Source organism: Micromys minutus (assembly GCF_963924665.1).
Source record: "Micromys minutus genome assembly, chromosome: 9".
Lineage (NCBI taxonomy): Eukaryota > Metazoa > Chordata > Mammalia > Rodentia > Muridae > Micromys > Micromys minutus.
This window is the reverse complement of record NC_137978.1, coordinates 43,094,774-43,108,223: the sequence shown is the minus strand read 5'-3', so window position 1 is coordinate 43,108,223 and position 13,450 is coordinate 43,094,774. Positions and strand designations below refer to the sequence as shown.

The following is a 13,450-nucleotide window of genomic DNA, read 5'->3' as shown; positions in this document are numbered from 1 at the left end:
GCAGCTCTGAGAGTGCAGCAGGGGACCTGGGCTGCAGGCACAGCCAGGTATTTTGTCTGGTCCAGCATCCTCCCAGGAAGACAAGCTCCACTGAGCAGGGAAGCCGGTTCCTCAGAAACTCCTCTTGGCAGCCCTGATGCTGGGTGGACAACAGCTAAAAATAATTAGGCTCACAGCTTACCTTTGTCACAAAGAAGAAGTCGCACGGGTTAAAACTAACAGAGCTTCTTTCTGGCCAAATAAGAGAATTACAGCTATATGAGTATGAGGCAAAGAATCAGTGTCCAACAGCAAGAAGGTCCCCATATTCCATGGGTCCCAGACCCCTGCAGGAAGGGCACACCTCTAAAGGACCACCATCTGTGTCTTCCTGTGCACTATATAGTCCTCTAGTCATCTAGAGCTACCTGTCCCAACTGTACTTGTATGCAAGAAACTCTCTTCTGAATTTAACCACGGTTGCCAAATGGTCGTAACTAGGCTCTTTTCTGGTTTCCTAACCAGTTTCTACCCTGAGTTTCCACCATTGGTGTTCCTGAAGCAGTGAGGACACCTTCTCTCTTCAGACCATGAGCTCTTTAAGCTTAGCTATGGACATCTTCACTTTCCTCTATTTTGTAGCCTAGGAGGACCGGCCTTCCAGCCTTCACAGTAGACAACCTACTCTTGTTTCTGTTGCATGTAAGATCTAGGCACATATTTGTATTTGTGTGTGTGTGTGTGTGTGTAAGTGTACACATGAACATGCATGTGTACATGGGCACATGTTTGAGTACAGAGGCCAAGGATCTCTTACTGAAGCTGGAACCTGACAATCCCATAGATCAGCTGGGCAATGAGCTTCATCGATCCACTGTCCTAGGTCTAGCACTGGAATTACTGTGACTGACGTTCACTGATTAATCTGATTTTTACATGAGTTCTGGGGGTCCCAACTGAGGTCTTCACACTGTGATATGGGCACATTATCCACTGACCTGTCTCTTTAGCCTCCTTCTGTTCCTTTAAGTACAGCTAGAATAGTGGTTTGTTCCTAACTCCTTGCTTGCAAGTGCCACCTAGAAGCAGGCTTTGTTCCTGGATTGGGCCTTTGCTACCCTTTCCCTGTTGGAAAGATCTCCCTCTGCCCTCCAGGAAGGACTCCCCTTCTCTGTCTCTGTCCCTGTATCCTCTGTGGTCTGGGCTAGTGGCAGTCACCAGTTGTTTGACTGTGGCCCCTGAAGCTCGCACGGGCTTTGATCTACTCTTTATGCCGTTTCTGAACAACAGGACAAAGGTCCTGGTGGGGGGGGGTCTCTCTCTAATGCCCGCTGTTCAAGTGTAGCTGGGCCAGGCTCCGAAGGGCTGTGGAAAGAGCAATATCTGAAGAGACAAACCTCCAGGTGCTCCTCTGGAAGACAGGACTGACAGACACGGGTCTGGAGCCTGGCATGGTACGGATGCTTGACAGAGGGCAAATAGAGTGGCAGAGCCACATGCCTAAGCCTTTGTCACCTTTTCTTTTCTCTTCGAACTGTCCCATCAAATCATAAGAGGGAAAACTCTGGCCCTGCCTGGAGATGGAGAGGACGCAGGAACTTTATGGGGTGAATGTCATGTTCCCTGCATCGTTACCAGGTGGAACGGCATTGGGAGAGCCATGTCCTACACTTTGCTGTGTATGAACTCCCAGGCTTTGGTGGAGCTCTTGGACACCAGGAAAGAGCACCATGACCTTCAGGAGGGGGACTTACAACCTGCAGTGCCTCTGAGGTGCACTGCGTAGGTAAAACTGACAAAGCTCCACCCTACTTCTGGACAGCTACCATTCTAAGTGGTTTATACACATTAACTCCCTTAACCCACCCAGGGAGACAGTACCCCTAATCACCGTACCACAGGAGATCAGAGAAAGACAGTGCTCAAAGAGGGCCGCACACTGAGCAGCTAATAAACAAACGGGTAGCCTTGTGCCCGAGTCCAGCTCCTAGCGATGACTCAAAGTGGCAGGATCAATGAAACTTGTGGGACGTCAAGAATCCAGTTGAATAATCAGGCTGAATGGCCCGACCTCAACATGAGGTGGATGCTGGAAAACAAGCCATCATATAACAAATCAAAACCAGTGTCCTCAGAGGGATGCAGATGATGGCGTGTTGATAAAAACAAGCCAGGCTGTCAAGAGCAGTTGGAAAACAAAAGGCTTGAAGTGGAAACAGTAACTAGGTTTCCCGGATGCACAGAGGGAAGGGTGGGGATGGGGGAGGGGGGTGGGGATAGGGAGAGAGGGGCAATGGAGAGAGAGAGGTTGGGGATAGGAAGAAAGGGGTTTGGATGGGGAGAGAGGGGATGGAGATGGGAAGAGAGAGGTTGGGGATAGGAAGAGAGGGGTTTGAATGGGGAGAGAGGGGGTGGAGATGGGGAGAGAGGGGGTGGAGATGGGGAGAGAGGGGGTGGGGATAGGGAGAGAGGGAATGGTGACCGCTGGAAACAGAACCAAGAAACTTTCAATGGTAGAAGAAAAACAGAGCCAATTAAATCAGATCATTTAAGGATGGGAAAGTCAAAACCGAAAGAACTCAGTGGAGAAACATTGGTTTTGTTTGAAGAAATCAGGCTATATGGGATGTGAGAAAAATGTAGAACTTGGAGCCTTTTCATATCTTAAGCATCTGGGAAGACGAACAAAACAGAGAGCTGGGAAAAGTCAAAAGGCACAAATGCACTAGAAATGAAAATGCACAAGACCAGGACAACGGCTCAGTAGGTAAAGCTTCAGGACAGTGAGGACCCAAGGTGAGATCTGGAACCCACATAAAAGGCCTTAGACTGCAAGGCACTCCTGTAAGACCATGCTGGGGAGGCAGAGCAAGGTCCCCAGCCTGGATTGACAGCCAGGCTAGCTCTATAGGTGGGCTCAGCCCCAGGTTTAGTGAGAGAGTTTCTTTCAGAGATTTCACTGAAGAGCAACCAAGGAAGATACCCAGTGTGAATATCTGGCTTCTACATGTGCACAAGCATGTACAGCGACACACACACACACACACACACACACACACACACACACACATTCACACACACATACGTGCTCCAGATCCAGATCATGCAAATTAAATAAGCACTTAGTGACTTTAACAAAATCATTAGATTTCCCTGGACTTTGGGTTGAATGAGAAAGTGTTTAGAAGCGATCCCACATGGTATCTGCTGCATACAAAAAAAAAAAAAAAAAAAAAAAAAGATCCTTCACCCCCCAAACTGCTGGAAGCAGTAATCGATCGGAGGTAGAAGATGGGCACAGTGAGAGGTTCTGTGTGAAAAGCCAGCCTTCCCACAGGCCACTGAAGGCGCAGAAAGCTGATGTGGTATCTGGAAGGAAATTCAAGGTCATGTGTGAACACGCACCTTCAAAGAACATATCTCAAGGAAGTAATTGGATATATGTTCAAAGATTCGTATACACAGTGTTCATTGGAACGGAAATCTGAAACCTTTCACTTTATCCACAGGGGAGTGGTTTTGTCAATCATGGCTCAGCACACAATGGGCTTCGCTGCAGCCTTCAGCCAGGGGAGTGATTGTTTAATATTGACATAGCAAGCTCATGGCCGTGGTTAAGTGCTAAAACAGAAAAAGCAAGTTGTTAAGGCCGGCAACGAGGCGGACTTTTTTTTAAGAAATCGCACTCACTGGATTTGCTTTGTGTATGTAGCTACTCAAGATGCCTAAAGGAATTAGAGATGAAAGGGGACGGGAGGGTATTTTAAATGGAGTGTGTGGGGGAGTAACATCACACAGCGAGATGTGAGGACTCTGGACTTTTCCTTTGTGACTCGTGTTACTGGGGCATTTTATTTATTTATTTTTTAATGGCTATTTGTTTTTGTTAAAAAGAAAATAGGGGCACATAGGTGCCATAGTGTGTGAAGGGGGGATAGTTTAGGGTTCTCTCCTTCCGCCATGTGGATCCCAGAATCAACGTCAGGTCATCGGGCCGAGCCATCCTGCTGGCCTTCTATGTTTTTAATAGAAAAATTCTGTAACAATATTCAAGTAGAAAAAAAAACAAAACCCTATAGGGGATTCAAACACAAAGGGTCCCTTCAGACCGATCAGTTACTAGTTCTGTCGACTTAGCTGCTGGTTACTCAAGGGCAGATGAAGTGGAGGGGTGAAAGGTGAGAGGAACAGGGAGGGGGCAGAGAGAGAAAGAATGAGAGAGATGGGGAAGAACAGGGGGAAGAAGGGACCAAGGGAGGAAGGAGGGGAGGAGAGGGAATGAGATGTGCACACAGATGTGCACACATCTGTCCAATTCGTACAGATGCAGAAGAATGGAACTGGGCGGGGATTCCACGTGTGGAGTGTCCTGTTCCTCATTTTCACTCTTAGCATCTCTCAGTATGGCATTTCTCAGTAACTGTGCCTACGTAGCAGTGGTCCCCATGGAGGTAACAATGGCGGTGAGAAGCTTGCCTGAGCGAGGGCTGGCGCTATCTTCATAGTCTTTGTAAGTTTTTATTTACTTGTGTATGTGTATGCCTGGGTCACGCCATGCCTGTGGAGGTCAGGAAGAAACTTAGGGATTTTGGGGAACACTGTGTGGAGGTGTGTCTCTGCGATATTCAGCTGTTAATTCTGTACCGGCAGAGAGCTTAAAAGCGTCAGGATCATGGTCTTGTTATTGTCATGACTCATCAAGGGTCTCACATTTTGTAAATATTTTTTCTTCCTTACCTGCCTACAGCAATCTAGAATTGTATCTGATTGTCTGTAATAACGATATGACAGCTAATATCTGGGCAGGAAGTGAAAGGTGGAACTTCCAGACAGAGAGAGGGATGCTGGGAGGGTTGGCTGCTGGACCTAGAGGTGAACATATGGGACCAGAGCAGAGCAGAGAGGTCGAGCTGGCCTCAAGGCAGGACATGGTGACTAAAGTTTAGAAAGTCAGGGACTGCCTGCAAAAGGCCTGAGCTCTAAAATACTAAAAGCCTCTGCGTCATTAACTGTATCACAAGTGGGAAGTAGAACTAAGGGGGTCCTGTTATAGGGAGGTCAGTTTTCTTTTTCCACCACGTGAAGACCGGAGGTTGAACTTGGGATGTCAGGTTTGACAAACAAGTGCCCTTACCCACTGTACCCACTGAGTTATCCTGTGTGTCCTACTATCTCCCTATTCTGTACCCCGTTGTCTGTACACACACACACACATACACACACACACACACACACACACACACACACACACACACATACACACACACATACACATACACACACACACACACACACACACACACACACACACACACACACACACACGTATGGCATGTATACACAGCTGGCTGAATGGTGTCCTATTTCTTGCTGTTCTGGGGAGGGCATCTACGGTGTTGACTCTGACCGGAGCCTCTGGCCTTTTCTCCACTTCCTGCCTGGCTTTTCTCGGCAGGAACTTGTCCTCTGCTCACAGTCTCAACTCTCTGACTGTGAATATCTCCTGCCTTCCTCTACCCCTGCTCCAAAGCCTTAGTTGCTAAGGCAGAGCTGCAGCAGCTCTTCCGGACGCCGATGTGGGCTATGCGTTCTCTTTGGACACTGCTGGGCAGGACCTTTAGAGCACCGGCATGTCTCCAGTGGACCTTTGAATGTTTCAGCCAGAGAGTGATTTTCAGAGGAAAAAGAAGAGGAAAGAGATAAAACCCCAACCACCCTCCAGCAGCGCTGCACGCTGGTTATTGCTGTCCCGGTCTTTCTGTGTGTTTTAGGTATTGCTTCTCGCAGCGCCAAACTGGGAAATGAGAAACCATTGCATTTTGCTTTTTGTATTTACTGAGAATGAGGTGAGGCGCACTTACACATCCTCCGAATCTGGTCCCTGATTCCTCATCTTGTTGTAGCTACCTGGTACAGGTCTCCTTACCCAGCAAACCTCCCTCAAGGACTCCCTAACACAGCCTGTCCTTTCAGCCCACTCTACATAAAACTGCCAGATGCCCAAACTAAGCCCACAGCCCAGGGCCCTCTACTGTGGTAGCCATTGCTCTACCAGCACCCAAATCATGGGACTTTATCTAGACTGGGAATCACTCCCAGCTGCTGCTCCTTCCTGTGGGATGGGGGGTGGGGGGGAGGATGGATATTTGAAATACCTTGCCTTGCTGGAAAGCTACTTCAGTGCCTCTGGCCGCCCTCCTTGGCTACCTGGCGATGTTCTCACCATCTTTGAGGGTCCAGCTCTGGTGTTAACTTTTCCAGAATGACTTTCTGAGCCTCCTGATTTGCCTTTGCAGACCCTTTTCCCTCAACCCCGCTCTACGACTGCCTGCAGGATTCCCCTTTGAACAGGAAGGACAGAGCCTCTACACAGTAACAGAGTTGTCACAAAAGGGAATGAATGGACAAACAAATGAATGATGCTCCCATTCAGGAAGGTCAGGAGAACTCCTGATTTGCATATGTGTGTTGTAAACCATGCATATGCATGCTGCTAAGCTATTTATTCTCAGGCACTCACAGCTTGGTCATTATTTGCCAAGGGTTCATTATAGAGTCAGGAACCACATGACATCTTTTACATCCTTGGCCTTCCCTCTTGTATGCATCCTGCTCTTTTGTCTGTGAGCATGCGCATAGGGGGTCATCAGCAACTTAGCTCTTCCAGACTGACACTGCAGAAGGCTGAAGCCCTGGTGGCCCTGAAGGCTGGAATGAAGTGCTCAGCTGTCACTCTGTCCTGGAGAGTGTCCAGAAGGTCATTTCAGAAGTACACCATCACTTTATGATATCCTACGTTCCCCTGTGGGCCACTGGCACGTCATGGGATATAGTTCAAAAAATGCAGGCAGAGTGAGCACTGTATTTCCTTAATTCTAAGTGAGTGGTGCCTACCAGAGAATATGAATGCTTATATTTCATTCAGTAATACATTCACATCTCCTGAAAACCCTGATAGTCGCAGGGAGCCTTTCCTGGCTCCGTCTTTAGTCTTTATCCCTAATCCTCCTTGATGGTGACTTTCTATGAGCTCTCTGTACTGCTAATAACCTTGGTGAACCAACTCAGCTCAAGAGTTGGTTCCTATGGCTCCCTCTCGTTTATTAGCATTTAACCAGGACACTCAAATCCCATCTGGCCCTTACCCATATGCAGCCCCTATTTCAGCCAGCCTGCTCTCTCCTTTAGCTCTTCTTTCGCACCTCCAAGCACACTGCCACTCCAACCTGCTCTTTGCCTCCTACCTTACTGAACCACACAGCTCAGGGCTCACCCTGACCAGCACTATGACATAATGTGAAGATATAGAATGATCTGGGTGCATTCTCCAGTTTTCTGTAGCTTGCAAAGCTTAGGCACACAGCACTTTCTCATGTACAAATGGACCATAATGAACAGTGCTGTTGAGAAGGGGTCACTAGAAAGGCTGTGCACCTGCTAGTGGAAGATGCCCCTTTGTTTTCTGAGGGTCAGCAACTCTAAGGAGTTCTTGAGTCGGGTGTTGATCTGTGAAGGGAGCTGTCCTGGGAGGAAAATGTACCAATGCCAGACACTGCTGGCTTTTGTTACTTAATTCCCTCCAGCTCTAGAATATGAAATACGAGCACTTCTCACCCTCATTTTACAGATGAGGAAGCAGAGAAGGAAAAGACAACATGTCTAGATCACACAGCTCAAATAGGCTGGGACTGACCCTTGAGGACTGGTACCATCACCAGGACCCAAACCTGGGCTGTGTAGCTTCAAGCCTGGTCTCCTGCTGCTCTGTGGCAGACATGTCCCAGCACTGAGTTGTGTGGCCTTAGATGCAGCCCCCACGAGGCTGAGGCTGAGTCCCATATGCCTGTTTCAAACCTGGGGTCACTGCGGCCACTGTTGATCCCACAGGCCTCCAGCAGAGGTAGGAGTGTCCCAACAACAGCTAGAGGTCTGCCAATGATGCTGGTGACAGCTCCCCTTGACAACATGTGGCAAGTGTTTCTTTGTTGGCTCTGGACACTTACCCGATGGTGCAGCCGGCGTCTGCCTCGATGGTCCAGATGCAGTTGAGGTTGTGTTCATAGGGAGCTGGGTATCCGGGTGACAGCACCTGCCCCGACACCTCTCCTCTCACTGTCCCTCCACACTCAGCTGAAAGAAATTGCAACAGTATCATGGGGTGACCTCAGCATCCAGCAGTCACCGAATGACCTCCAAGTCCCTCTTGCCCACTGCAGGTGGTTAAGCAGAACGTGCTGAAAGGCCTCCAGGTGAGACTAGTGAACAGAACCAGAAACACAATTCTTAATTCTCAATGATAAACGGTGCACGGCCCAATTAAAAACTAGGAAAAAGATTTTAGTGGACATGCATCCAAAGGCGATCTACGGATGGCTGATATGAACGTGAGGGGATGCTTGCAGTAACTTGGAATTGTTATGGAACTGTGGATCAAAACCACAGTCACCTCCTTCCTGACAGGATGGTTCTGACTGAAAGGCGAGTGTTGAGAATTGGACATCTAGTGTGGGGGAAACGAGAGCCTTCACATTGCTGGTAGAAAGTGTACAATGATGTAGTCATTTTGGGAAGCAAGCTGGTAGGAAGTTTCTTAAAATGGTCAAATGTAAGTCACCATATGATGTATAGTAACTGTTCTCTCAGAAGATATGAGGAAGTATGTTCACAGAAAAGCTCGAATATAAATGTTCTTAGCAGTGTTATTCATAGAAGCTGACAAGTGGAGATAACCCAGCGTCCATCAGCTAAAGAAAGGAGGTATAGGATGTGGTGTATGTCTCTAACAGAATATTAGTAAGCCATAAAAAAAGAACGCATGGACATGCTACGGTATAGATTTGGGAAAGATGATGCTAAGTGGAAGAAACCAGACACAAAAGACTATATATTGTACAATTCCATTAATATCCAGAACAGGAGAAGTGGAAGGTGTATTGTGTTTACCAAGGCTCTGGGGAGTGAGTATGGACGGCTAACAGGTAGTATACTTTCCTTTTGGAGGAGAACTGTTCAAAACTGAGTGGAAAAGGTGATGCAGGCCCCCGGGAAATGAACAAAAGAACCTGAATTGTGTACTTTCAATGGGCTAATAAACTTGTAAATGAAATAGCTCCCAAGGGGGGACTAGCTGCCTACTCTATGACCAAATTCCTTGGAGTTTCCGGAGGCAGAACCGGAAGGAGTTTGCACCTAGTGATGAAGCAGAGGGACCTGTGACAGCTGCCAGGGAACGCACACAGATGACAAGACTCAGTCTTTCTCTAGGTCAGGGCCAGTGGAGGAGACACCTCCGGGCATCTGCCCACCTGGCACAGGTACAATCATAGCACCTGGTGCTCAGGAGGAAGAGGCCAGGTTCCTCCCCTGTGCAGGACAGAGACTTAGGGAGGGCTTGGGTTCAAATGCACCTTGTAGGAGGAGCCAGAGTTGAAAAATAAATTGGGTGGTGGCAGGGGAGGCTGGGAAAGACAGGAGGAAGAGACCTTGCAATTAGAGAGAAGAGGAGGGGGTGGTAGTGTTGGCTGAGGATGGGCTGTGATGGCCAACAGGGCTGGAGAGCTGGGCAAGTGTGGGGTGTTGTAAGGCGACGCATACCAGGCTGCTGTGCGCACATTTGCTGCAGGAAGAAGTGCAGTGTGTCCACGTGTGCATGAACTCTCTTGACAAAGGCAAGGGAGCAGGCCGCAGCAGAAGCTCAGAGGGACGCAAGATTGAGCCTCAAGGCAAGGAAACCAGTGGAGAGAGACCTGTGTTCCACATTAGAGCAAGTGTCCGCACGTGAGCTGGTGGCTCACTCGGCTGCAGCCTCCTCTAGTCAGGTCTATTTCTAAGACTCCGTCCCTAAATCTGAAACGGTTTCCATGTTGTCCCTACTTTGTCTTCCATGCGACAGTCTTGGCTTGGGCCCTCTCCACCTCTCAGCTGGTGAGGTGCTATCCGAGAGACTTCTAAAGAGAAGACTGTGCCGTGCTTCTGGAGCCAAGTCCACACCCTCTGGTTGCCTTTCTTTTGACCTCCCTAACTCTAGGAGTCCTGCCACGTCTGACCAACTAACTCCATAGCCCAGACAGCCTCTGCCTGGACCCACAACATGATAAATGCCCTCCCCAAGCCACCTATGCGACTCCCTCCCCTGCCCAGGTAGAGTGGATGCTATAGTCCTTTGTGTCTACTGAAGGTGCATTAGAACAGTGTCCATCTCCCCTGCCAGACCAGGCTCTTGGTTGCACAGACCTTGTCACTGACTGCACACCAAGCATGTGGTAGCGTGTTGGGCACACAACAGAAGTGTAATAAGTATTTACCGAGTGGATGGATGCATGGATCAGTGAGTAGAAGATTGTTGCCTCCCAGGAAAATTACTGTTTCTGAACCAAGGAAGCATGAGGGAAAGCGGAGAGGGTTGAGGCTGAGCTGTTTCGGAAAGGGAGAGATTGGTTAAGCACAGAGCTAACCGCTGGGGACGATGGGTTCAAAGAGTCAGAGGGGAGGCTGACCTTCACCCGCCACTATGGCTGACCCAGCATCACTCGGACCCTGAGGTTCATCTGGGACCTCTAAGGAAGGGATGAAGGAGGGACCTACTTCCAATGTTGAGACTTTGTTCTAGCCTCTGTTCTGTTCTGTGCTGCTGCTGCTGCTCCTGCTGGGGTGATAGTCCCAGATCACTTGAAAGGCAAGAGGTAAATGAGCCTGTGGTGGGGAGTGAGGATGAGTGACAATCTGCTTGAGAGCAGGAAGTCAGGAGAGTGGGAGGCCATCAGCCATGACCTTGGCTTCCACCTAAGAGGATGGGTGTTTGGAGACAGGAGCTCTGGGGAGAGCCTCACAGGGGCCTAGTCTTTTCCTTTCCCATGGGGGTCACTCTATTCAAGGGCTGGCAGGAGGGCAGGAGGGCAGGAGGGCAGGAGGGCAGGAGGGCAGGAGGGCAGGAGGGCAGGAGGGCAGGAGGGCAGGAGCATTCCAGCCTGCTGCAGTCACTAGCAGCTACTCCTCGAGGTTCCACTCTTTCTGGCCTTCCCTTTTCTCCCCATCCTGGAGCCTGGGTTGCCAGGTTGGGTCTGTGGATTTTCCTTATCAGTGAAGGAAGCACTTGAATATTTAAAGCTACAACAGTCACCTCAGTAGCCCATTCTGAACTCTGTTCTCAACGTGGTGTGAGCACTCGCGCACGTGTGCTCGTGCACACGCGCGCGCGCGCGCACACACACACACACACACACACACACACACACACACACACACACGGCCTTACTTTTCTAATTGCAATGGGGCCTGAGGATGTTTCTTTGAGGAAGACTTCCAAGGCCTAAGGCCCAAAGTATACTCTTCCTAGCCTTGTTTTCCTGGGTCCCCTAAATCCAATGTAACAGACACACTGGCCAGTGGAGGGGTCTGGCAGGGAATCCCCTTTGCCAAGCATACAGGCGTCTTATGGGAGGCACGGTCTCTCCTTTGTTTTGCTTGCTTTGATTTGCTTGCCCTGTGGCTTCACACTGCTGTCTGTTTATGCATGTGTCTCCCTGGCTGGCCTGGGTGCTTGTCACTGACTCTGAAGCACATATACAGGGCCTCGAACATGAAGAAAAAACGGGAACTTTTAAAGAGGGACAGTCAAATTCTAGTGCTCTAATTAGTGTTGGAGCCATGGGAACAGTAAGGGCCTTGGAGCCAGCAAGCCTAGATTAATTGGTCAATCTCTGGTCAACACTCAGTGAGAGACCCTGTTCCAATAAAACAAATAAACAAACACCCCCAAAACTCCAAGTGAATGACCCCTAAGGAAAGGCTGACCTCTGGCTTCATATACACACATACATGCATGCCTATCTATGTGTGCACATGAATACACACTCTCTCTCTCTCTCTCTCTCTCTCTCTCTCTCTCTCTCTCTCTCTCTCATGCAAACATGAATGCACATCCGAACACGAATGAAAGGAAAGAGGTCAGAGGAAAGTCTACAGCCTGTGTCTTCATCCAGTTGGCTCCGTATTTGCTCAGGCTAGACCATCTGCCTACCCACCTAACCTTCCCAACGGTGAGATCTTATCTACCCTCCCAAGTCTCAGTGGAACTGTCAATCCCAGTGCACAGTTCTGTCATTTAGTCAGAAGACTTGGAGCAGAGCTCTGTGGCCGGGACTCTTCCTGACAACGATCCAGCTGTGTTTCTGCTCTCTTTGGTGGATCATGGGCTTTCCTGGGGGCAGAGACAGACTTTCATATTTTTCCCTCTTATTTCTCTGCTTCCACATACCCAGACACCTGCCTGCCTCTTCCTAGCACATGTGCTTTCATGGTTTCCCCCAGAGCCTTTTCCCGTTCTCATCAGATCCACCTGTGTTGCACAAGTGCATTGTGGGTATTGGGTACAGGAAGCCTGACTGGCAAGATCTGATTTGGGGCAAACAAGTTGAGTAGGGTCATAGACTTCTGAACAGCAGGGAAGTGAAGACAAACAGACAAACAGAATGGTAGCAGTCTGCTTAGTTTTCCGTTTGGCCTTGGACAGCTGTCTCTCTGGTCTTGTGATGCAAGCACAGATCCTCCAGGGGCAGTGCCTGCTGATAACTCAAAAGAGCCACAGGGTGTAGGAAGGGAAGGCGCGTGCTCACTCACAGCACTGTCTTTTTAAAGCCAAAGATCAGATCTAGCTCATTACCTTAATCTTCCAGAATCTTGCTAAAAAAGGAACACAGATTCATCTTTCCTATAGGGCAACCGAGACGTGGGGTGAACTGGGGGCTCATTTGAGTTTAGGTGTGGCAGGAAGCCCTGAAGTCACCTCTTGATTCGGGCAGAGACCCTCTACCACTTCCCCATTGCCTGCGCTGAAACTCAGCACTTGGCTTGGGCCCCACGAGCTACTTGTGTGTGACCGTAGTGTAGTGTGAATTGTACTGCCTGTGGACTGAGGTGTGAATAGGAGGAAATGGGGAAGCCACAGTGCTCACTAACAGGTCAAGCGCCCTTGATGTCCTTGTTGGAGCTCTGGTCAGGGAAGGATCAAGGAATTCCTTGCAAATCAAGAGGCACCGTACCAACACAGGTGGGCAGCGGTCGGTCCCACGTCCGGCGTTCACCACTCAGACACATCAGTTCCTCGCTGCCCCGAAGACTGTAGCCAGGGTCACAGTTGAACGTTACTGAGCTCCCTGCAAAATGACCTCCATCGTGAACCTTGTAGCCGAACTGTGGGGTCCCTGGGTCCTCACATCGGATGAGCTCGAAACCTGGGGAAGACAGAACAGTAACCATGGTAACAGAGCCCAGTTGCTCCTCTCCTCCTGTCCAGTTTCTGTCTGGAGGTGCCCCCAGCCACCTCAGGCTCCTGACCCAGTCCTATTTCCATTCTCCGTGGTGGAGGGAGTATTTCTCTGCTGATTTATGCAAATAAAAATGCGGATTTTAATAGTGAGCATGCTTGAGGCTGGGTTTTCCACTTCTTTGCTTGATGGTGTAGCATCCAGTG

The 13,450-nt window shown here is 49.3% G+C and overlaps 1 protein-coding gene across 1 annotated transcript in view; it reads right to left on the bottom strand.

Annotated features, from left to right (window-relative positions):
• CSMD2 (CUB and Sushi multiple domains 2) overlaps positions 1-13,450 on the bottom strand; it is a gene marked incomplete at both ends in the record, with an annotated part of 547,554 nt that overhangs the window by 126,814 nt on the left and 407,290 nt on the right. The window contains 2 exons of the mRNA XM_080921920.1: positions 7,983-8,109; positions 13,020-13,211. Coding sequence (XP_080778046.1) covers positions 7,983-8,109; positions 13,020-13,211 — 319 coding nt within the window. The remainder of the gene's footprint in view (positions 1-7,982; positions 8,110-13,019; positions 13,212-13,450) is intronic.